General features: G+C 43.1%; 2 protein-coding genes across 2 annotated transcripts; both read left to right on the top strand.

Annotated features, from left to right (window-relative positions):
* Nucleotides 1–4,899: 4,899 nt before the first annotated feature.
* LOC123157464 (pre-mRNA-processing-splicing factor 8A) lies at nt 4,900–14,584 on the top strand. Its single transcript, XM_044575751.1, has 13 exons — nt 4,900–5,281; nt 5,870–5,993; nt 6,097–6,189; nt 6,322–6,712; nt 7,027–7,516; nt 7,604–11,400; nt 11,488–11,594; nt 11,707–11,961; nt 12,074–12,709; nt 12,797–12,994; nt 13,088–13,366; nt 13,822–14,064; nt 14,161–14,584. The coding sequence occupies exons 1-13, from the start codon at nt 4,989–4,991 to the stop codon at nt 14,350–14,352; spliced, it is 7,098 nt and encodes a 2,365-aa protein (XP_044431686.1). The 5' UTR covers nt 4,900–4,988; the 3' UTR covers nt 14,353–14,584.
* A 2,282-nt stretch (nt 14,585–16,866) lies between these two features.
* Nucleotides 16,867–19,798, top strand: LOC123160344 (uncharacterized). The gene is made up of 5 exons (XM_044578152.1): nt 16,867–17,284; nt 17,674–18,971; nt 19,045–19,137; nt 19,217–19,267; nt 19,346–19,798. The coding sequence occupies exons 1-5, from the start codon at nt 16,873–16,875 to the stop codon at nt 19,562–19,564; spliced, it is 2,073 nt and encodes a 690-aa protein (XP_044434087.1). The 5' UTR covers nt 16,867–16,872; the 3' UTR covers nt 19,565–19,798.
* Nucleotides 19,799–24,314: the final 4,516 nt, after the last annotated feature.

The raw sequence follows: 24,314 nt of genomic DNA, 5'->3' as shown, positions 1-24,314 counted from the left end.
CTTCCAATGACTTCCGTTGGCTTGAGATCTTTGTAATTTGGCATCATTTGGATCAATGTGCACACGATATCATATTTTCCGTCCAAAGCTCTTAGGATCTTCTTGATGATGAATTTGTCGGTCATCTCTTCACTTCCTAAGCCCGCAATCTCATTTGTGATAAGAGCAAGCCTAGAGTACATTTCAGCGACACCTTCACCATCCTTCATTTTGAACTTGTCAAGTTGACTTTGGAGCACATCCAACTTGGATTCCTTGACGGAGTCGGTACCTTCATGCATATCAATCAAAGTATCCCAAATTTCCTTTGCATTCTCAAGACGACTGATTTTGTTGAATTCTTCGGGGCACAATCCGTTGAAGAGGATATCACAAGCTTGAGCGTTGTATTGCGGCATCTTCAACTCTTCCACACTAGCTTCATGGTTTAGTTCTCTCCCATCAAAGAATTCATCTTGCAAGCCAATACACACAATAGCCCAAACGGCGGGGTTATATCCAAGAATATGCATTTTCATCTTATGCTTCCAACTAGCAAAATTAGTACCATCAAAGTAAGGACCTCTATGGTGATAATTTCCCTCGCTAGACGCCATACTCTCCTAGGTTGTGAAACCAAGGCTATGACCACCAAAAGCTATGGAAATCAAAGCAAATGGAGACCAAAGCTCTGATACCACTTGTAGGATCAAAAGTATGTCTAGAGGGGGGGGTGATTAGACTACTTGACCAAATAAAAACTTATCCTTTTCCCAATTTTAGTCTTTGGCAGATTTTAGCTATCTTAGCACAAGTCAAGCAATCTTAACACAATTCAAGCAAGCATGCAAAGAGTATGTGAGCAGTAGAAAGTAAAGGATGCAACTTGCAAGAATGTTAAGGGAAGGGTTTGGAGAATTCAAACACAATTTGGAGACACGATGATTTTTGAGCCGTGGTTCCGATAGGTGGTGCTATCGTACATCCACGTTGATGGAGACTTCAACCCACGAAGGGTAACGGTTGCGCGAGTCCACGGAGGGCTCCACCCATGAAGGGTCCACGAAGAAGCAACCTTGTCTATCCCACCATGGCCGTCGCCCACGAAGGACTTGCCTCACTAGCGGTAGATCTTCACGAAGTAGGCGATCTCCTTGCCCTTACAAACTCCTTGGTTCAACTCCACAATCTTGTCGGAGGCTCCCAAGTGACACCTAGCCAATCTAGGAGACATCACTCTCCAAGAAGTAACAAATGGTGTGTTGATGATGAACTCCTTGCTCTTGTGCTTCAAATGATAGTCTCCCCAACACTCAACTCTCTCTCACAAGATTTGGATTTGGTGGAAAGAAGATTTGAGTGGAAAGCAACTTGGGGAAGGCTATAGATCAAGATTCATATGGTAGGAATGTAATATCTTGGCCTCAACACATGAGTAGGTGGTTCCTTCTCAGAACTAGCAAGTTGGAAGTGTAGGTTTGTTCCCAAAGAACAACAGACAATCTCTTAGTCGTGTGCGGTGCCCCCCTCCACAGTTTAACACCTCGGTCATATCGCCGTAGTGCTTAGGCGAAGCCCTGCGCAAGTAACTTCATCATCATCGTCGCCACATCGTCGTGCTGACGGAACTCTCCCTCGACCCTCTACTGGATCAAGAGCTCGAGGGACGTCATCATGCTGAATGTGTGCTGAACACGGAGGTGCCGTACATTCGGTACTTGGATCGGTTGGATTGTGAAGACGTTCGACTACATCAACCGCGTTACTAAGCACTTTCGCTTTTCGGTCTATGAGGGTACGTGGACACACTCTCGCGTCTCGTTGTTATGCATCTCCTAGATAGATCTTGCGTGATCGTAGGAAATTTTTTGAATTACTATGTTCCCCAACACAACTCTCTTGCAAATTTAAATGAGCACATTATCCATGCTTATTGGGAGAAAAAGAACGACAAACATTTTTTAGCATGGAAGATAACAATGCTCTTTACTGCATCGCATGAGCTGTGGGCATTAACACACAATAGACGACGTTTAAAGCATAAGACTAGCACATGAAAATTTACCTGGAATGACAATGAAATACCATGTTAGTTTGGTATAGTGGACTCTTGATGGCATAAACTTGGATAAAGATTTTAGATACACAAGCAGTATCCCGCTTAGTACTTGTGGAGGCTAGCAATGGACTGGGAAGCATCACACTAGAGAGGATATTTATCACAATCATGTATTCTGAATAAGCAAGCATTAAGTGGTAACATGGACATGATACAATACTCTAAATACACAAGACCTTCAAGGCTGAAAGGGAATTCAATCAATCATGCGTAAACATGCGCCAAGTCAAGCCACTTGAATTCTTCAAAGGAGAATACCATGTTGTCATACCACATTATGCAACAATTTAATGCATGTTAACATCCAATGTACCTCATTATAAATGCTCCTAGTTCAATTGGAACTCAACATGAGAAAGCATGAATCACTAGATTTTTGTTATGCACGAGATGACTACCATAAAACACTTGCAAAGCAATCGTGGAGTTAAACATTTATACAAAAACCAACAAAACATGACCATACAAGTTTTCTTCACCGCAACCACTTCATCACACATTCGTCATTATTGCCCTGTCACTCCTGCAACTTGCATAACATGGATAATCGTAATACAACGCAAGTATCGTCATGGCTGAAGCTGGAAACAACCTGACAACTATACAAACGAAAGAAGACAATGGAAACATTCTTGGCCCTTTCATTAGTTCGACAATAAAACACATAAGATCCAAACATATTATTTTCTTGACTCAAAAAGACGCAAACAAGATTTTTTTGGGGGGAATTTCTAGTTTTAGCGACTCAAATACAAAGACGAAGGTGGCGATGAAGAAACTCCAAAGAAAAGCCAACATGAACAACAAAAAGAAACCAAAAGAACAACAAAAGAAGAATTTTTTTTCTTGAAAAACAAAAGGTAAAGAAGAATTCAGAGAAACATAACATAAACAATTTTGAAGATTTTTGGTATGTAATTAGGATAGATGTAGTTGTGTAATTGGTGCTCTTTACATGTTTGTTGGTTTGACTACAGGAACTAAATCCATTTTCAGGATGACCCGTTTGATAGGGGCAGATAGTGTGTTTCAAATAATTAAATCACAAGAAAAAGGTGACCTTCGACATGCTTTTTTTGTAACGGGCGAAAGCATGGACCATGTGAACAACAAATGTCTTAATGAAAGCTGCATCAAGTGGAGTGCATAATATATGCTGTGCAGAAACAAGAATTTGTATTATCGCTTCCAGACACAGTTGAAAATCAATATAGTACTCCCTCTGATCCAAATTAATTGACCCAACTTTAATATAAAGTTGTACTGAAGCTGTGTCAATTAATTTGAATCGCAGGGGGTGCCATTTAATCAGAGCATTTATGGTCTAGGGGTATTACAATTTTTTATTGGATGTATTAGAAAATAAGCTAAATGCATCTTTTTTTTGAAAATAACAACTTCGTCCGTTCCAAAATTGAACTAAAACCACAACACTTATTAGGAACAGAGGAAGTAGATGACTTATTATGGAGGGCTTATTTCTACCGCGGCTTCTCAAAGACTTATTTCCGCTGTAGCTTATGCACAAGTCGGAGCTCAAAAGGTCTGGCCATAAGTATGGTGCTAGTACTTCATCGAGCATCAATAAAAGAAATCTATTTGATGAAGCATGCACGTATAGCTTCGCAAAAAAAAGAAAGAAAAAAAAGCATGCATGTATAGCTTTCTCAAGTCCTTAATTATATACTCTAGTCTTTAATGAACATCAATAAAAGGAATGCATTTTTCCATTTCAACCAAAAATATTAGTCGGTGGCGACATTGAGCTATTCTCATGACGCGCTACCGAGGGATGTCAGAGGAAGAAGACTTCAGCCCCCTTGAGATTTTGAATGTATTTCTATTTTTTCTGCAAGGATGTGTTTGTAAGGACTTATGAAACTTAATATGTGGCCTGAGGCCTTTTAGGAAAAAAGAAAAGCTACACACCGTGGGGCTTTTGGTTGAACAGCAAAATTGCGTGGAACCCTATGTTTAGAAAGTGTGCAACTATCTTTCCAAACATTGCAAAACTATAACCATCCTTAAATTTTGAAAATATGTAACTATCAATTTTCGTTGAACAAAAAATCAATGCACGAGATGGCCAATCTGTAAATAGGAAACTAGACTTTTAAATACTCCCTCCTTTTCAAAAAGCATTAGTTTTTTGAATAGTCAAATAAGTACGAGTATATCAACATTTAAGTGTTCAAAAAGAAGTATATCAACATTACAATATCAAATAAATAAAATATGAAAATATATTTCATGAAAAATATAATGATAATGATTTTGTATTGTAGACATTGATATTTTTGTCTATAGACATGGTCAAAGCAAGACAAGTTTGTCCTTAAGAAAAGTTAATACCACACCTTATATTTTGAAGCCAATGAAATACATCGTATCCTACTAAACGAATTGCTCCCGTATAAAATATTTCTGTGATACTGAAAAAACCTTATAAAGGTCCGAAACATATTTTTCTGAGTGGATAAGAGACCCCCCATCACACAGCCGACCCTTTTTTTTCAGGATAGCCGACGTGAGAAGAAGTTTCTTTTTTTGAGAAAAGAAGATTTTTTATTTATTTCAGGGGAATGAGAGGAAGAAAAAAGTGTGAATAAGAGACGCAGTGTAGCCCATCACACAGCCGACTTGAGAACCAAAGCCCGGCCCAATGGCACCAAAGTCGGCTCGAATCTCCCCGCCACACCGCCATAGCCCGCAGCCAAGCCCACCTATAAAAATATCCGACGCATCGCCAGCGCCTTCGGTTTCCCCCTCTCCCCTTCCTTTTCCCCTTTCATTCACTCTAATCCCGACACCTCTGGAAGTCGAACCCCAACCCGTCTCGTTCGAGACTCAAAACCCTCGCAGCAGCAGCGGAGGCCGCCACCGCCGCCCGATGTGGAACGGCGGGCCGCCGCCGCCGCTGCCGCCGCTGCCGCCCATGGCGGCCGCGCCCCCTCCCCCGGGCACGGCCGGCGCGGGCCTGCCCCCGCCCCCTCCCCCGCCGGCCGCCGCGCCCCCGCAGGCCGGCCAGCCGCTCACCCCGGCGGAGCTCGAGGCGCAGCTCGTCGAAAAAGCCCGCAAGTGGCACCAGCTCAACTCCAAGCGCTACGGCGACAAGCGCAAGTTCGGCTTCGTCGAGGCGCAGAAGGAGGACATGCCCCCCGAGCACGTCCGCAAAATCATCAGGTATGGAACCTCCAGATCCGCGCCTTCGGGCTTTCCTCTACCGCCCGCGGCTAGGTTTCGGGGCCTTTGGCGCTCATGGCGGCCTGTGATGCTTAGTTGCTTGTGGTCTTAGGTCGTTCCGTAGCTGTGTGTCGCGTTGAACTAGTGGCGTGGATGTGATACGCGTCTCGACTAAGTCAGTGGTTGTGCGAGCATGGTGTTTGATGTTTGGTGTAGGTTTATGGTTGTAACTGCGATTCGATAGGGTTTAGGTTTTGATTTACCCATGTTATTTTCTGCGCTGCATCATGTGCTCGTTGTGTTTCCTGCTTACGATTTGTCACTGGAATCAGGCATGCGTTTGCTGCCTCTTGCTCTGGATTTGAAATTATGATTCACGATATTATTTTGTATTCTATCCTCATAGTTATGGTGAACATGTTAATTTGCTAGTGGCTCAACTGTCGGTTGCAGGAGTCAGGATTCTAGATATGTTGAACTGTTGATGTGCTAGTTGCTGTAGCTCAGCATTGGTAAACCTTCATGTGGTCTAGATTGGGGATCTGCCTATATGTTTCAGTAAATTTATGCATCTGTCTTTTTGAACAGGGACCATGGGGACATGTCTTCGAAGAAGTACAGGCATGACAAACGTGTTTATCTTGGAGCACTCAAATTTGTGCCTCATGCTGTTTACAAACTACTGGAGAATATGCCGATGCCCTGGGAACAAGTAAGCCCTTTAGTTGCGACTTTTTGATATGAACACTGATAATCTTATGGTTGCTGAGGTTAGCTGTTCCATGTCCATAGACTAAAATAACTCCTGTTTTCAGGTTCGCGATGTTAAGATCTTGTACCATATCACTGGCGCCATAACCTTCGTAAACGAGATCCCATGGGTAGTTGAGCCCATTTACTTGGCGCAGGTAATGATCTAGACTTGATTCTTCTTCCATTATTGCCACATTATTCTTTTTTGTCCCATTTATCTCTTATGCCATGTCATGTGTGTCTAGATATGCTTACAATATATCTCTTTGTCATGTGTTTTTCTGCAGTGGGGCTCTATGTGGATCATGATGCGAAGGGAGAAGAGAGATAGGCGGCATTTCAAGAGAATGCGCTTTCCTCCATTTGATGACGAGGAACCTCCACTGGATTACGCTGATAATTTGTTGGACGTTGAACCACTGGAGGCTATACAACTGGAGTTGGATCCAGAGGAAGATGGAGCTGTGTATAACTGGTTTTATGATCACAATCCCCTCGTGAAGACCAATTTTATAAATGGTCCCAGCTATAGGAAGTGGAATCTGTCTCTTCCCATAATGGCAACACTTTATCGCCTTGCTGGTCAACTTTTGTCAGACTTGACTGATCGGAATTATTTCTATTTGTTTGACATGGAGTCTTTCTTTACTGCCAAAGCACTTAACATGTGCATCCCAGGTAACAAGATTTACCTTTTGTTTTGTAAGCAAGTTTGATGTCGCAAGTTAAAAAATATTACCACAAAACATTGATTAGCCTAATGCTTATAGCTTTTGATTTGATGATTAAATAAAACAATTTCCCACCTGGTATCTGAATACTGCCAATGTTTTATGAAAATTATTATGAAAACATAATGAAAACATAAGCGACCAGTGCTTGTATTTTCCTAAATGTATTTTCTTATGCTTTATCAAAAGAGGCAACACATTGGTATATTTGGTGTACATCATATGTTTTCTTATCACTGATGTTAAAATTTTCAATTTCAGGAGGTCCAAAGTTTGAGCCATTGTACCGTGATATGGAGAAGGGGGATGAGGACTGGAATGAATTTAATGACATCAATAAACTCATCATCCGTCAACCACTTCGGACCGAGTACAGAATTGCGTTCCCGCACCTGTACAATAACAGGCCAAGGAAAGTGAGACTTTGCATATATCATACTCCTATGATAATGTATATCAAGACGGAGGATCCAGATCTGCCTGCATTTTATTATGATCCTCTGATAAATCCGATCACTTCAACCAGCAAGGTTGATCGTCGGGAGAAGAAAGCAAGTGAAGGTGACGACGAAGATGACTTTAGTCTCCCTGAGGGTGTGGAGCCTCTTTTGAACCGATTTCCACTTTACACTGACACAACAGCTGCCGGCATTTCATTGCTTTTTGCTCCAAGGCCTTTTAACATGAGATCTGGTAGAACACGCCGTGCTGAGGATATCCCTCTTGTATCTGAGTGGTTCAAAGAGCACTGGTAAGTACTACACGAGTTAACAAATAACAATCTCTTTCCATATTTTCTTCGTTGGTATAGTTTTGTCTCATGTTGTCTGTTTTGCAGTCCACCAGCGTATCCAGTTAAGGTCCGGGTGAGCTACCAGAAGCTGCTGAAGTGCTATGTGCTCAATGAGCTACATCACAGGCCTCCAAAAGCACAGAAGAAGAAACATCTGTTCCGTTCACTGCAAGCAACGAAGTTCTTCCAAAGTACAGAGCTTGATTGGGCAGAAGCTGGGTTGCAAGTTTGCAAGCAGGGCTACAACATGCTTAACTTGTTGATTCACAGGAAGAATCTGAACTATCTTCACTTGGACTACAATTTCAATTTGAAGCCTGTGAAGACACTCACAACAAAAGAGAGAAAGAAATCTCGTTTTGGAAATGCTTTCCACTTGTGTCGTGAGATTCTGCGACTTACGAAGCTGGTTGTTGATGCAAACATCCAATTTCGCTTGGGAAATGTTGATGCCTTTCAGTTGGCTGATGGTCTGCAATACATATTCTCTCATGTTGGTCAGTTGACCGGTATGTACAGATACAAGTATCGCCTGATGCGGCAAATTAGGATGTGCAAAGATCTGAAGCACTTGATATACTACCGTTTCAACACTGGTCCTGTTGGAAAAGGACCTGGCTGTGGTTTTTGGGCTCCAATGTGGAGAGTGTGGCTATTCTTCCTTCGTGGTATTGTGCCCTTGCTTGAAAGGTGGCTAGGTAATTTGTTGGCCAGGCAGTTTGAAGGTCGCCATTCAAAAGGAGTTGCTAAAACAGTAACCAAGCAACGTGTCGAGTCTCACTTTGATTTGGAACTTCGAGCTGCAGTTATGCATGATGTCCTTGATGCTATGCCAGAGGGCATCAAGCAAAACAAGGCCCGGACTATACTGCAGCATCTTAGTGAGGCATGGCGCTGCTGGAAGGCAAATATCCCCTGGAAGGTCCCTGGCCTGCCAGTTCCTATTGAGAACATGATACTCCGTTATGTGAAGTCCAAGGCTGATTGGTGGACAAATGTCGCTCACTACAACCGTGAGCGTATCCGGCGTGGTGCTACCGTTGACAAGACTGTCTGCCGCAAAAATCTTGGAAGGTTGACTCGTTTGTGGCTGAAGGCAGAACAAGAGAGGCAACACAACTACTTGAAAGATGGGCCATATGTGACGCCTGAAGAAGCAGTTGCTATTTATACAACCACGGTCCATTGGCTGGAGTCAAGGAAGTTCTCACCAATTCCTTTTCCCCCACTCTCATACAAGCATGATACCAAACTTCTTATATTGGCACTGGAAAGGCTAAAAGAGTCATACAGTGTGGCAGTAAGATTAAATCAACTGCAGCGAGAGGAACTGGGTTTAATAGAGCAAGCATATGATAATCCACATGAAGCTTTGTCAAGGATAAAACGACATCTTCTTACTCAGCGTGCTTTTAAAGAAGTTGGTATTGAGTTTATGGATCTGTACAGCTACCTGATCCCGGTATATGAAATTGAGCCTCTTGAGAAAATTACTGATGCATACCTTGACCAATACTTGTGGTATGAAGGGGACAAACGCCACCTCTTCCCAAATTGGGTAAAGCCTGCTGATTCAGAACCACCTCCTCTACTTGTTTATAAGTGGTGCCAAGGTATAAATAATTTGCAGGACATATGGGACACTAGTGATGGGCAGTGTGTTGTGATGCTGCAGACAAAATTTGAGAAGTTCTTTGAAAAAATTGATCTGACTCTGTTGAACAGGCTTCTACGGTTGGTCTTGGACCACAACATTGCTGATTATGTCACTGCAAAGAATAATGTTGTGCTGTCTTACAAGGATATGAGTCACACAAATTCTTATGGACTTATTCGAGGTCTTCAGTTTGCATCTTTTATTGTGCAGTACTATGGGCTGGTGCTGGATCTCCTACTTCTTGGTTTAACACGAGCCAGTGAGATTGCAGGGCCGCCTCAGATGCCAAATGAGTTCCTTACATATACTGACACTAAAGTTGAGACAAGGCATCCCATCAGGCTGTATTCTCGATATATCGATAAGGTGCATATAATGTTCAGGTTCACTCATGAAGAGGCAAGGGATTTGATTCAGCGTTACTTGACAGAGCATCCTGATCCTAATAATGAGAACATGGTCGGTTACAACAACAAGAAATGTTGGCCTAGAGATGCAAGAATGAGGCTCATGAAGCATGATGTTAATCTGGGAAGAAGTGTATTTTGGGATATGAAGAATCGCCTGCCAAGGAGCATTACTACATTAGAATGGGAGAATGGCTTTGTCTCTGTATACAGCAAGGATAACCCAAACCTGCTCTTTAGCATGTCTGGGTTTGAGGTCCGTATACTGCCGAAGATACGTATGACTCAGGAGGCATTCAGCAACACAAAAGATGGAGTATGGAACTTGCAGAATGAGCAGACAAAAGAAAGGACAGCTATTGCATTTTTGAGGGTTGATGATGAACACATGAAGGTGTTTGAGAACCGTGTCAGGCAAATCCTTATGTCATCAGGATCAACGACATTTACCAAGATAGTCAACAAGTGGAACACTGCTCTCATTGGCCTCATGACATATTTCCGTGAAGCAACTGTTCATACACAGGAACTACTGGATCTGCTTGTAAAATGTGAAAACAAGATTCAGACTCGCATAAAGATTGGCCTGAACTCAAAGATGCCCAGCAGGTTTCCACCAGTTATCTTCTATACGCCCAAGGAAATTGGAGGTTTGGGTATGTTGTCAATGGGTCACATTTTGATACCACAGAGTGATCTTAGGTATAGCAAACAGACAGATGTTGGTGTGACACATTTTCGAAGTGGTATGAGTCATGAAGAGGACCAGCTTATCCCCAACTTGTATCGCTACATCCAACCATGGGAGAGCGAGTTTATTGATTCTCAGCGTGTTTGGGCTGAGTATGCTTTGAAGAGGCAGGAAGCACAATCGCAGAATAGGCGCTTAACACTTGAAGATCTGGAAGATTCATGGGATAGAGGCATACCCCGTATCAACACTTTATTCCAAAAAGACCGGCACACTTTGGCCTACGACAAGGGGTGGAGGGTGCGGACAGACTTTAAGCAGTATCAAGTGCTGAAACAGAACCCATTCTGGTGGACACATCAGCGACATGATGGAAAGCTGTGGAATCTGAATAACTACAGAACTGATGTCATCCAAGCACTTGGTGGTGTGGAAGGTATCCTGGAACATACCTTATTTAAAGGAACATATTTCCCTACTTGGGAGGGTTTGTTTTGGGAGAAGGCTTCAGGTTTTGAGGAATCAATGAAGTACAAAAAGCTGACAAATGCACAGCGTTCTGGGCTTAATCAAATCCCCAACAGAAGATTTACCCTCTGGTGGTCGCCAACCATTAATCGTGCAAACGTATATGTTGGTTTCCAGGTTCAGCTAGATCTGACAGGGATATTCATGCATGGTAAAATTCCAACCCTGAAGATCTCTCTGATTCAGATTTTCCGTGCACATCTTTGGCAGAAGGTCCACGAAAGTGTTGTTATGGATCTTTGCCAAGTTCTGGATCAGGAGTTGGATGCGCTGGAGATTGAGACAGTACAGAAGGAGACAATACATCCCAGGAAGAGTTACAAGATGAACAGTTCATGTGCAGATGTCCTCCTTTTTGCTGCACATAGGTGGCAGATGTCCAAACCAAGCTTAGTTTCCGAGTCAAAGGATGTCTTCGATCAGAAAGCGAGTAACAAGTACTGGATTGATGTGCAACTACGATGGGGAGACTATGATTCACATGACATAGAACGTTATACAAGAGCAAAATTTATGGACTACACGACAGATAATATGTCCATCTACCCTTCTCCGACTGGTATGATTTTGATTATTCATCAACTTTCAATTTCTTGCCTTGTCTGAGTCCTCTGTGCTTAATGTCGATGATTAATATTTATTGCAGGAGTGATGATTGGACTTGATCTAGCTTATAATTTGCACTCTGCTTTTGGCAATTGGTTCCCTGGGTCAAAGCCCCTCCTCCAGCAAGCAATGAACAAGATCATGAAGGTAATAACCATGCTAACTGTAACAAATCTAGTTCTATGGCATTATCTGTGTTGTAGTAAAAGTATAGTCTTACTTAATAAATGACATGCTTGTTTATTTTCTCTTTTGACAGTCAAATCCTGCTCTGTATGTGCTGAGGGAGAGAATAAGAAAGGGACTTCAGTTGTATTCATCTGAACCCACTGAGCCGTATCTGTCTTCACAGAACTATGGAGAGATATTCAGCAATCAAATCATATGGTTTGTGGATGACACGAATGTCTACCGAGTTACCATTCACAAAACTTTCGAGGGTAACCTGACCACCAAACCCATCAACGGTGCTATCTTTATTTTCAATCCAAGAACCGGGCAACTATTTCTGAAGGTTTTTTCCTTTTCTTTTGCTTTTATACCTCTATAGCTTTGTTGCAATCGTTGCATAACTGCGCAGCATCACAACTTGGAAGACTTAGATGAAAATGTATTATGATCTGCAGGTCATCCACACAAGTGTATGGGCAGGACAAAAGCGTCTAGGGCAGCTGGCCAAGTGGAAAACTGCCGAGGAGGTTGCTGCATTAGTTCGGTCTCTTCCTGTAGAAGAGCAGCCAAAGCAAATTATTGTGACAAGGAAGGGTATGTTGGATCCACTGGAAGTCCATCTGCTTGATTTCCCTAACATTGTTATCAAGGGTAGTGAGTTGCAGCTGCCATTCCAAGCTTGCTTGAAGATTGAGAAGTTTGGTGATCTTATTCTCAAGGCTACAGAACCGCAGATGGTTCTTTATAACATATACGATGACTGGCTGAAAAGTATCTCGTCCTACACCGCATTCTCTCGTCTTGTGCTTATATTAAGAGCATTGCATGTCAATAATGAGAAGGCTAAGATGTTGCTGAAGCCTGACAAGACGATTGTTACGGAACCACATCATATCTGGCCATCTTTGACTGACGAGCAGTGGCTGAAGGTCGAATGTGCGCTCAGGGATCTCATTCTTTCCGATTATGCAAAGAAAAACAACGTTAATACTTCTGCACTTACGCAATCTGAGATTCGTGATATAATACTTGGTGCTGAAATAGCTCCACCGTCACAGCAGAGGCAACAGATAGCTGAGATTGAGAAACAGGTAAAACTTTCTATACCAGCCTTTGTGTCTAGTATGCATAGTAATTGTGTCAGTTTCCCTCATTCTTGGATTTGCTTGAATTTGCAGTCCCGAGAGACAAATCAGGTAACTGCACAGACAACGAGGACAGTTAATGTGCATGGAGATGAGCTCATCGTCACGACGACCAGTCCGTATGAGCAAGCAGCATTTGCATCGAAGACAGATTGGCGTGTCAGGGCCATCTCTGCTACAAACCTGTATCTCCGTGTCAACCACATTTATGTTAACTCGGATGATATAAAGGTCAGTACTGCAAATCCTTTTCTTTGATTTACCCATGAAACCACCAAATAACAATTGCCCAATGGTTACTTACTGCTTGTACTATGTGTACAGGAGACTGGCTATACTTACATCATGCCAAAGAATATATTGAAGAAGTTCATATGCATAGCAGATCTACGGACACAGGTTGCAGGTTTCCTGTATGGGCTGAGTCCACAGGATAATCCCCAAGTCAAGGAGATCAGATGCATATCCATTCCGCCACAGCATGGAACTCACCAGATGGTGACTTTGCCATCGAATCTCCCAGAGCATGAGTTCCTTGCTGACTTGGAGCCGTTGGGATGGATGCATACCCAGCCGAATGAAGCTCCTCAGCTATCACCTCAGGTTTGTCTCCTACCATTTGTATCTCCAAACCTAACCTTGTGATTCTTATCCAAAATCTAAACTAAGTAGCTGAATTTCAGTCCACAATTCTATAATGTCTGATCAAGCAGATTTATGTCTTTCCATGAGCGGCTAATTGTCTCCCTTTTGACATTTGAATTCTGAATGTGAATATTAAAATGCATGTTATACATAATTTATTCTTTCCAACTCACAATGCACTGTACATAAAATTTATTGCTGTTGGTTCTTTTTATTATTCTTGCACATTTTATAATAGCGTTTTTTTGCCTGTGACAGTTTCAGTGCTGAATTGTTGGTTCTGTGTTGTTTTTTGGCACATTCTGTAGTGCTGAACTGTATTCTGTTGTTTCTTGCACATTTCAATTGCGTAGTGCCTTGGTATGATATGCGAGTCTCATATACTGAACTGTTTGTTCTGCTGTGCTTTGCAGGATTTGACATCACATGCTAAAATTTTGGAGAACAACAAGCAGTGGGATGGTGAGAAGTGCATCATTTTGACCTGCAGCTTCACCCCAGGATCGTGCTCGTTGACTGCATACAAATTGACACCAAGTGGTTATGAGTGGGCCCGTGGCAACAAGGACAACGGGAGCAACCCACAAGGGTACCTCCCAACTCACTACGAGAAGGTCCAGATGCTTCTCAGCGACCGCTTCCTTGGATTCTACATGGTATGTGTACTCATCTTGACAGGATTAATATTTGCAAATTGTTCTTTAGAGCCAACTCGAGTTCGGAATACTCACTTCACCTTTGTCTCCCACCAGGTTCCGGACAACGCTCCGTGGAACTACAACTTCATGGGAGTCAAGCACGACCCGCTGATGAAGTACAGCATGAAGCTGGGCACACCCCGCGACTTCTACCATGAGGACCACAGGCCGACGCACTTCCTGGAGTTCAGCAACATTGAGGAGGGTGAGGTCGCCGAGGGGGACAGGGAGGACACCTTCTCGTAGTCATAGCCATCATAGCACGCCCCTCCGCCCTATGCTAGCATATCGAAACCTGCAATGAGATCGGCTCAGTTTTGGATGGAGATCTCTGTGACCTGTAAACTTTGACGTGACATGTTGTATGTTGTTCTCCGTCTCTCAAGACTAATACTTTGTGTTGTAAGCCTCCTTCAAGCACGGTGCTGTACAAGTGCATCATGATAAACAGTTAAAACATTTTGCTTGGTGGCCTGTAGATCTTATCATGTAATTCTGTCCCCAGTTTTTTTGCTTGGACGTGCACATACGGGTTGTAATGACCTGAAAGCAAAGCTTACTAGTTCTGTGGGAGGGGGTGGATTTTCGTTCCGAAACCCCTTGCCAGGCTACGCCAATAGAAAACAAAAGTTGGACAAGTGAAAATAAATCATACTCCCTCTGTTCCATAAAAGGCCTTAAATTATGGGATGGATGGAGTAGCTATGTTGAATTCATGAAGTTTTTTTTAATGAAACTCATTGCATTCCTCTGGATCTTGAAAATGGCACCATGTCCTTATTCACCCATGTTTTGGCGGTTGAAAGCCTCTTTCAAAGCATCTCTAGCAGGTCCCTTACCATGCATAACTTTGAGAAGCGCAAATCCCAAAAAATAAAGGATTTTTTTACCTTGCGGGCATGTTGCTGCTGCTTGTGGTATTAGCTGAATCCACCTCGCCCTTGGCCATCGAAGGTGAAGGTGGTGGTGGCATGGCTGCAAGAGGCCGCATAGAACTCGCAGACACCACGACGGGTTGAGAGGAAACCGTCGGGGTGGTCGTAGTCTTCTTTATCTTCCCTGTCGTAGTCGTGTTGCCCGCCGCCTTGGCCGACAACTGATGACCCCTTTTGCCAGCCAGCTTCGGCAAGGGCAGTACAATTGTTGCGGTGGAGTGACTGTCGACTACTGCCAGTGATGATATGCCACCGCTGATGTTTCCCCCTTGTCATCCCCGTTTTTGTGGCAATGCTGTCGGTGACGATGTGTCGCTGATGATGTTTCCCCCTAGTCGGATTTGTGGTCGCCGGTAGGTCTTCAGCGCTGGCGATTGTATCCAGGGCTGTGGCGGGGCCTTTTCATTCTGCGGTGAGGATAGGGGTCGGGGTAGCGGGAAGGCTGTGGGCGAGTGAGAGGACACGGCTTTTTGCCCAGACCGCCCATCTGGACTACAAAATTGAGGCCATGTTCGGCTCACAGGAATTTAAAACATAGGGATGAAGAGAAATAGAGGAATGGCAGATGAACGTAGGTGTAAAACATAGGAATTACAGAATGGAGGGAACGTCAGAGCAATCAATACGAAGGAGTGTGCGGGTTGATGGGAGAGAGTACGGGAAAGAACTATCCATTCTACAACCATGCTATATTTTTTAATCGGCAAAACAGCGATTTACTTCTGTTTGCACCTCAAAGAACTCATCTCACTCAATATTTTATTCATATTCACACTGCACTTCTGCCTTCTTGCCTCGGGCTTCCGCCCAAACAAGAGGTTGGGGTGGATTTTTTTCAATCCCGTGAAATCAGTAGGGAACGGCACGCTGCAGGAACTTTTCCTCTAAAACACTGTTCAACATTCCTTTGTCCTGAACGATGGCGATGGCAAATTTTCCAGAGGAACAACTTTCCTACACTTTTCCTCCAAGTTTCCCGTGAGCCGAACGGGGCCTGAGCGTCCGAGGGAAAGTTTTGAGGAAAAAAAATGTGCTAGCTACCCTTCAACCACCTAAACAAAACTACTTCTCAAATACCCCCCGTTTCAAAATAGATGACTCAACTTTATACTAACTTTATACTAACTTTAGTACAAAGTTGAGTCATTTATTTTGGAACGAAGGGAGTATAATTTTAAGGAATAGATGGTCGTTTTACGTCCGTAACATTCATATAAAGTGGTAGTACTAGTAACAGAAGAGCAAATTTCTCTTCATCAGATGATTTCACGGTCACCATTCAAAGAAAAAGAGAGATGATTCCACGGCCTTCCCCTGTTTTGCTCTGTTTCTTTCATTCCACAGCGGCTACTGTGCTGTGTGCTAGCTACAGGTAGCAAAACGAAATGCTCCCCGTGCCTCTGCCTCTGCGGCTCTGCCCTTCCGTTCTCGCTCCCGCTCCTCGCCGCGGCCCACCCCCCCTGCTCCAGCCCGGCGTGCCTTCTCGTCTCCACCACCCAGGCTGGACCTCTCCAACCACCGTTGAGGTCATCCCGACGCGGCGGCGTAGGAAGACCGCCAGCCGCGACCGCGCCCACACCCGCCACGCGCGGCACCTGCTCGACGGAATGCCGGCCTCGCCGCGAGACGCCATCTTCCGCGCCACCAACGCGCGCGTCTAGCCGCGGCGGCGCCGGCCTTGCCCCAGTGCTAGCGTGCGCTTCTTTGGCGGCGGCGGCGGCGGCGGCACGGTGTCGTTCCCGAGGTGCGCCAACGCCCGGCCCTGCCCTCTCCACCCCCATCTCGCCTCTTATTTAGTTTTTCTTTCTCTGGCAATTTGTTAATTTCTCCTATGAAATTCATGCCTTGGACACATACTCCGGAGTATTTTTTAACAAATGATTGGGTCACGCCGGTGAACGATAAAAGGGGGGAAAATGGAAAAGATAAAGTGCCGCTATTTACGCAGGGAAAGAAAACCAGAAAGGCTCTTCGCAAAAAAAAAAAGACCCAGAAATGCAGCTCGTTTTCCCCAGATCGCCGCCTCCTGCTTTCGCTTGCCCTAATTGCTGAAGTAGATTTCTGCGGCAGAAAAACAGTCTCACCGCCTAAACCGCTGTGGTCGCCGCCCATCACAGTATCACCGCGGGGCGCCGCCCATCACAGTATCACCGCGGGGCGCCGTCGAAGCAGAAGACAACTTGGGGGTGGAGTGCGTGCCGGTGTGCCTGACCCAGCTCGAGGACGGGGAGCCAGGAGGCGAGGTTCCTTTTCAATTCTGGCATCTTCCGTCTAGCTAATTTTGATCAGGTCAATACAATAGGTTGTGTTTGTTTGGTTTGTGCCAAGTCAGGTCTGGCTCTCTGTAATCTGTAATGGCTGTGCTCTTGCGTTGGCTGTAAGTGGGGTTGTTACTTATCTGATCAGGCAAAGTTCTTGCTCAACTTTTGCATCTTTCATCTAGCTTTTCTTGACCAGATCATCAATGCCTTTGCGTGTAAATGTTGTAGTGCATCCGGAGCACCATTTACTGATTTGTTCATCTCATTAAGTCCAGCAGGAAGTTCATAAGTTCATGGTTAGATTGCCAGCATTTAGGTCAATATGTTATATTGCCTTTGAATGAGAATGATTTTTTTTTCATGATTTATAGGAATGGATGATGGGATCGGTGGCGTTCAAGAATCAAGTGACATGTCTATTTCAAGCGATGACGACGGCATTAAGCAACAAAGGGAAAGCAATGTGGAGCTTGCACATGACCGTGCTGAAGCTCACCCAGATGGATTACTCAGAGAACCTGAAGTGGGGATGTCCTTTGGTACCGAGACTGAGGTGAGAGAGTACTACAACACATATGCTAAAGCAAAAGGCTTTGGTGTGACGAGAAGGAGCTCAAACCGTGATGATAATGGACAACTGAAGTACCTTACGTTTTCCTGCTCTCGCTATGGTAAGGCTCAGTCCAATTCAGGAAATATGTTGAAGCCAAGTCGAACAGTCGGGACAGGATGTAAAGCTAAAATCAATATTACCCGTGCTCCTGATGGGAGGTTTCATCTTTCGACGGTCATTTTGGATCATAATCATGCATTAAGTCCACTTAAACCTCGGCGGTTCAGATGCAACAAAAAGTTAGACTTCCGTGTCAAGCGAAGGCTTGAGCTGAATGACCCGGCTGAAATACGAGTAAACAAGAGTTCAACCATACCTCGTGTCACACACTTTGACATCGAGAAGCAATTTCAATCAGCCTATACAAATTCGAAGTTCAAAGAATTTCAAGAAGAGCTAACACAAACTATGTACTGTGATCGGAAGTTGATGCAAAAGGAGGGGGCGATAGAAACGTATGAAATCACCGAGGATGTGCTGATTGACGAAGATAAAGGATGGAGAAAAGATATTGTGCACCATGTATACTTCAGTGAGGAAGAGTTTGAAGTTAAGTGTTCATGTCGCCGCTTTGAATTCACTGGTATTCTCTGTAGGCATGTGTTATGTGTGCTCACTCACAAGAAAATCAAGGAGGTTCCTCCACAATACGTCCTTGATCGGTCGAAAAAAAATGTGAACAGAAAGCACAACTTTATCAGATGCACATATGGCGGCATGGAAGACACTCCTGCTGCAGAACGTTTTGATAGATTGTGCAATTCTTTCTACCCAGTTGCAGAGATCGGCTCCATGTCAGATGATTCATGCAATGCTTTGATTGAAGAGCTTCGCACCCTGAAAATTCGATTCTCTAGCAACTCAAGTTCTGAAAATGGTAAGGAACATGTTGCTACACGGGAAGATGCACATTCGAATGGAAAGACAACAAGTAAAAATATACCAAGTCCAATAGCTGTCAGGTGTGCTGGATGTCCTCCTTCACTGAGAAAAGAATCTATGCTTGATAAGCTTATTTGTCAAGCAAGCGAAAAGAAGAAGGAAGCTGAACAAAAGGTATTGTTGCATATATTACGTTTGTTCGTAAGCTACTTTTTATAAAAACTCGCTAATTTTGCATTTATTTCAGGCTTCCTCCACAAATTTGAACAAGAAAAGGCCCCGTAAAAATAGAAAATCATCAGTGGATGATATTCTAGAACAACATGTTATGGAACATTCGGTATCTAATCTTGTTCTCAGTTGTTCAATAATATATTTTCATGTATTTTCTAAGCTAACAGTTTTGCAATCTGAAACAGAGTCAGCAACCTCTTTGTTTGGATGGCCCAGCTAGTAGCATCACATCTCAGGTATATTTGTTTCTCATCTTTTTATTTGTAGCAAACACCTAAGCATCCATGTCATTTTTATGACTTTATTTGGAGCAGAGAACATTTGACTTGGCTATTACCACTAGCAACATAAATCCATCTGTGACAGCTACAATACCATCTGGAGGTTCATCGACAATGGTTATGCCTCAAATTCTTGGAGAATACACACTTATGCCTTTTCAAGTTCAACAAGGATCGGCTATAGTGTCCAGCTCTGCAGAATTACACTTTGATGGAACTGGAGGGCTCAACAATACGGCGGAACGGAGTTAGACAGGATTTATGTAATTTGAAGATGTTGGATGCTGTATTTTTAGTGTAGTAGCTGATAGGCACCAGGGCACTAGAATGTAGACACATTTATGTTTCTATTCTGGTTTCTCCCCTAAGTACTAGAACTGATTACAAAATTATTATACATTTGCAATTTTTTAAGGATATGCGTGTGTGCACATTTTGCAATTTGCCATGGATACGCCATATGTGCATATGATTGGGAGCTTTCTATTCCAACTGTTTGTTTCAAGTTCTAGTTGTGCATCGTACACGCAGGTTGGAAATGCCCTTCCTTTTCATGTGCTTCAGGATATATGTAGCGTAAGATGGCTATATGATGTTGCCGTGTCGTCTATAGCCGGCAAGTACTTCCTTTGTTTCTAAATATAAGTCTTTTTAGAGATTTCAACAAGTGACTACATACAGAGCAAAATGAGTGAATCTACACTCTAAAATATGTCTACATACATCCGTATGTTATAGTTCATTTGAATGTCTAAAAAGACTTATATTTAGGAACGGAGGAAGTACAATAGTTAGATATAATGATATGCTACTTTAACAACATATGACCCACCTCCCGCTTTCACGTAGTGCCTAGGAGCACGTGCTGCAGCTGACTCTTATTCCGTAGTTGGCTCATCGTCTCTCTCCTCTTCTCCCCTCTCCATGCCAGCAAAAAATATTTTAATATTTATAGCCTGCTTATATAAGCTTATTGTACTTGCTCTTAGGCCTTGTACAATGGAAGGTGCTTAGAGAGATGCTTAGAAAAATAAACCGTTTTTTTAAAGCATCGGTGCCTATTTCTACAGGAGAGACGCTTAGTTAAGTGTCTATCATGTATAAATAAGCATCGGTGCTTAAAAAAAGCCTGGTTTATTTTTCATAGCACCTTCCCTAAGCACCTCCATTGTACAAGGCCTTAGGGGAAGGAGCGTTTGAGTAGAGTGAAGGAGGAGGTGGTACATGAGTGCAACAAATCCTGGTTGTAATCATCTCGTGGGATCCGGTCGGCGTTTGTCTTTGGTGGATCCACTTGGATCTGGTCTTCGTTCGTCTATATGTCTACAGGTTCGATCTTTCCGATCTAGGTTTCTCTTCTTCGGCGGCGGTTGCTGTTCTGGTGCGCTGATCCTATGGGGTCTTAGCATGATGACTTTCCGACTATCTACTACAACAATGTTTGTCCGGCTCCAATGAGGGAGGGGGAATAACGGCAGTGCGCCTTCGGCTCGCTCCAGTGTTTGTAGTCGTCGCTAGGTGGTCTACGCATCTGGATTTAATTCTTACTTCCGGTGTTCTTTGTACTATCTTGATAATTGATGAATAGATTGTAAGTTTTCTCGAAAAAAATGATGTCACAGAGGCAAACTGCGTCGTTGCTGCCATATTGCCATTGTCCACCATGATGCAACATAAAATTGTCTCTTCGTCTTCCCCTTTGTAAGGTGAAATTTTCACCTGCATGCCATGTTTCATGGTCTTTTAGGTTACCCAATTGTCATTTCCTGGAGGCAATGAAACGCTCCATGTTTGTGATCTCAAAGATTTTATTTAGTTTTTTTCCTGGACTTGGCTTGAGGTTCATCGTCATCGACGGGTTTGCATGCTAGTTACGTCTACTACGGCAAGAGGTTCCTCGTGTGTTGAGAGATTGTTTGTTGGTTGTTGTTACCCTAGCTTCGGGTTACACCTACCGCTCATGTAATTGGGAGTATTTTTTATTGGTGGATCTTGGAGGTTATTTCATTGTAAAAGATCGGGCCAAATCGATGGCACGTCCAAGGTTGTGTCTTTATCAAAAAGGAAAGTGCAATTTTTAGCGGTTCTGGTACATACCGGTAGATTTGTAGCCAGTGGTCCTCACATGAAGATTCGTGCACTCACATGTGGTACGAAAGTGTAATTTTTTGCTGCAGTTATCCATTGTAATATGCATTGACATGGGTTCATCAGCAACTTGATACGTCCATTTTGCATCATGTTTTCATGTTGATATTTATTGCATTACGGACTGTTATTTCACTTTATAATACAATTCTTATGCCTTTTCTATCTTATTTTACAAGAATTATATGAAGAGGGAGATTGCGGGCAGCTGGAATTCTGTACCTGAAAGGGCTATATCGGAGGCAACTTTTCTAAACATCTCCAAATGAGCTGAAAATTGACGGAGAATTATTTTGGAATATATTAAAATTATTGGCGAAAGAAATACCAGAGGGGGACCACCAGGAAGCCACAAGCCTGGGAGGCGCGCCCTACCCCCTAGGCACGCCCCCGAGCTTGTGGTGATCCTAGCAGGTCTCCAGGGCCCATCTTCTGGTATATAACCCCATTTGACCTAGAAAAAAGGGAGAGCTTTCGGGACGAAGCGCCGCCGTCTTAAGGCAGAACCTGGGCAGGAGCACTTTTGCTCTCCGGCGAGCGATTCTGTCGGGGAAACTTCCCCCCGGGAGGGGGAAATCGGAGCCGTCGTCATCACCAACGATCCTCTCATCATGGGAGGACCAATCTTCATCAACATCTTCACCAGCACCATCTCATCTCAAACCCTAGTAGTGTTGATACCTGTGGGTTGCTAGTAGTGTTGATTACACCTTGTAGTTAATGCTAGTTGGTTTATTTGGTGGAAGATTATATGTTCAGATCCATGATGCTACTCAATACCCCTTTGATCTTGAATATAAATATGATTTGTGATATAGTTGCTTTTGTTCTTGAGGACATGGAAGAAGTCTTATCATACGTAATCATGTGAATTTGGTATTTGTTCGATATTTTGATGATGTGTATGTTGTGATCCCCCTAATGGTGTTATGTGAACGTCGAGTACATGACACTTCACCATCCTTGGTCCTAAGGGAATGCATTGTGGAGTAGTTATTAGATGATGGGTTGCTAGAGTGACATAAGCTTAAACTCTGGTTTATGCGTTATTCCGTAAGGGGCTGATTTGGATCCATACGTTTCATGCTATGGTTAGATTTATCTTAATTATTCTTTCATAGTTGTGGATGATTGCGGGAGGGGGTAATCATAAGTGAGAGGCTTATTCAAGTAAGAACATCACCCAAGCACCGGTCCACCCACATATCAAATTATCAAACTAGCGAACGCGAATCAAACTAACATGATGGAAGTGACTAGATGAAATTCCCGTGTGTCCACAAGAACATTTTACTTTCTATAAGAGAAAGTTTCGACCCGTGCTTTGCTACAAAAGGATTGGGCTAACTTGCTACACCTATTTATACTATTGCTACTTGTTGCTTGTTACAAATTATCTTGTTATCAAACTATCTGTTACCGACAATTTCAATGCCTGCAGACATTACCTTGCTGAAAACCGCTTGTGATTTCCTTCCGCTCCTCGTTGGCTTCGACACACTTACTTATCGAAAGGTCTATGATTGATCCCCTGTACTTGTGGGTATTCAAGGCTCTTTTCTGGCGCCGTTGCTGGGGAGTGAAGCGCTTTTGGTGAGTGGAATTTGGTAAGGAAACATTTATATTACGTGCTGAAATTTACTGTCACTTGCTACTATGGAAAACAATCCTTTGAGTGGTTTGTTCGGGGTCTCTTCACCTCAACCGGAAGCACAAAGAGTTTCTCCTCAACCTAATGCACCTATTGAAAATATTTATTATGAGATCCCTTTGGGTATGATATAGAAACTGCTAGCTAATCCTCATGCAGGAGATGGAACAATATATCCCGATATGCACCTAATCTATGCCGATGAAGTTTGTGGATTATTTAAGCTTGCAGGTATATCCGGAGATGAAGTTAAGAAGAAGGTTTTACCTTTATATTTTGGGGAAAAGGCATTGACATGGTATAGACTATGTGATGATATTGGAACATGGGATTCAAATCGATTGAGATTGGAATTTCATCAAAAGTTTTATCCTATATATGCATCTAGTTCATCGTGATTGGAATTATATATATAATTTTGGCCTTGTGAAGGAGAAAGTATCGCTCAAGCTTGGGGGAGGTTTAAGTACATGATGTACACATGCCCCAATCATGAGCTCTCAAGGGAAATTATCTTACAGAATTTTTATGCTCGGCTTTCCCATAACGATTGAACCATGCTCGATTCTTCTTCCATTGGTTCCTTTATGAAGAAAACTATTGAATTTAGATGGGATTGATGTCTACTATGCAACTTTATTCTTGTACTCATGTTGGGCCTCCAAGCGCAGAGTTTTGTAGGACAGTAGCAATTTTCCCTCAAGTGGATGACCTAAGATTTATCAATTCGTGGGAGGCATAGGATGAAGATGGTCTCTCTCAAATGACACTGCAACCAAATAACAGTGAGTCTCTTGTGTCCCCAACACACCAAATATAGTGTTAATTTGTATAGGTGCACTAGTTCGGTGAAGAGATGGTGATACAAGTGTAATATGGATAGTATTGATTCTTGTAATAGGAACAATAAAAAACATCAAGGTAGCAATTGATAAAACAGAGCACAAATGGTATTGCAATGCTTGAAAATGAGGCTTAGGGTCCGTACTTTTGCTAGTGCAATCTCTCAACAATGCTAATCTAATTGGATCATATAACCATCCCTCAAAGTGCGATGAAGAATCACTCCAAAGTTTTTATCTAGCAGAGAACATAAGAATAACTTTTTTGTAGCTATTCCTTCCGATCGATCTATCCAAGAGTTCGTACTAAAATAACACCAAGTTATTCTTTCCGACCGATCTATCAAGAGTTCATACTAAA

This window comes from Triticum aestivum, chromosome 7B (assembly GCF_018294505.1).
Source record: "Triticum aestivum cultivar Chinese Spring chromosome 7B, IWGSC CS RefSeq v2.1, whole genome shotgun sequence".
In the NCBI taxonomy this organism is placed as follows: Eukaryota; Viridiplantae; Streptophyta; class Magnoliopsida; order Poales; family Poaceae; genus Triticum; species Triticum aestivum.
The sequence above is the reverse complement of the archived record's forward strand: the minus strand, read 5'-3'. Positions and strand labels throughout refer to the sequence as shown.

Bases quoted from the DNA above. Each gene is read 5' to 3' on its own strand.
- LOC123157464 (XM_044575751.1), top strand. From the start codon at position 4,989: ATGTGGAACGGCGGGCCGCCGCCGCCGCTGCCGCCGCTGCCGCCCATG. The intron at 5,282-5,869 runs GTATGGAACCTC...CTTTTTGAACAG, and splicing joins CACGTCCGCAAAATCATCAG to GGACCATGGGGACATGTCTT. The intron at 11,401-11,487 runs GTATGATTTTGA...TATTTATTGCAG, and splicing joins CATCTACCCTTCTCCGACTG to GAGTGATGATTGGACTTGAT.
- LOC123160344 (XM_044578152.1), top strand. From the start codon at position 16,873: ATGAAATTCATGCCTTGGACACATACTCCGGAGTATTTTTTAACAAAT. The intron at 17,285-17,673 runs GTTCCTTTTCAA...CATGATTTATAG, and splicing joins ACGGGGAGCCAGGAGGCGAG to GAATGGATGATGGGATCGGT. The intron at 19,268-19,345 runs GTATATTTGTTT...TATTTGGAGCAG, and splicing joins CTAGTAGCATCACATCTCAG to AGAACATTTGACTTGGCTAT.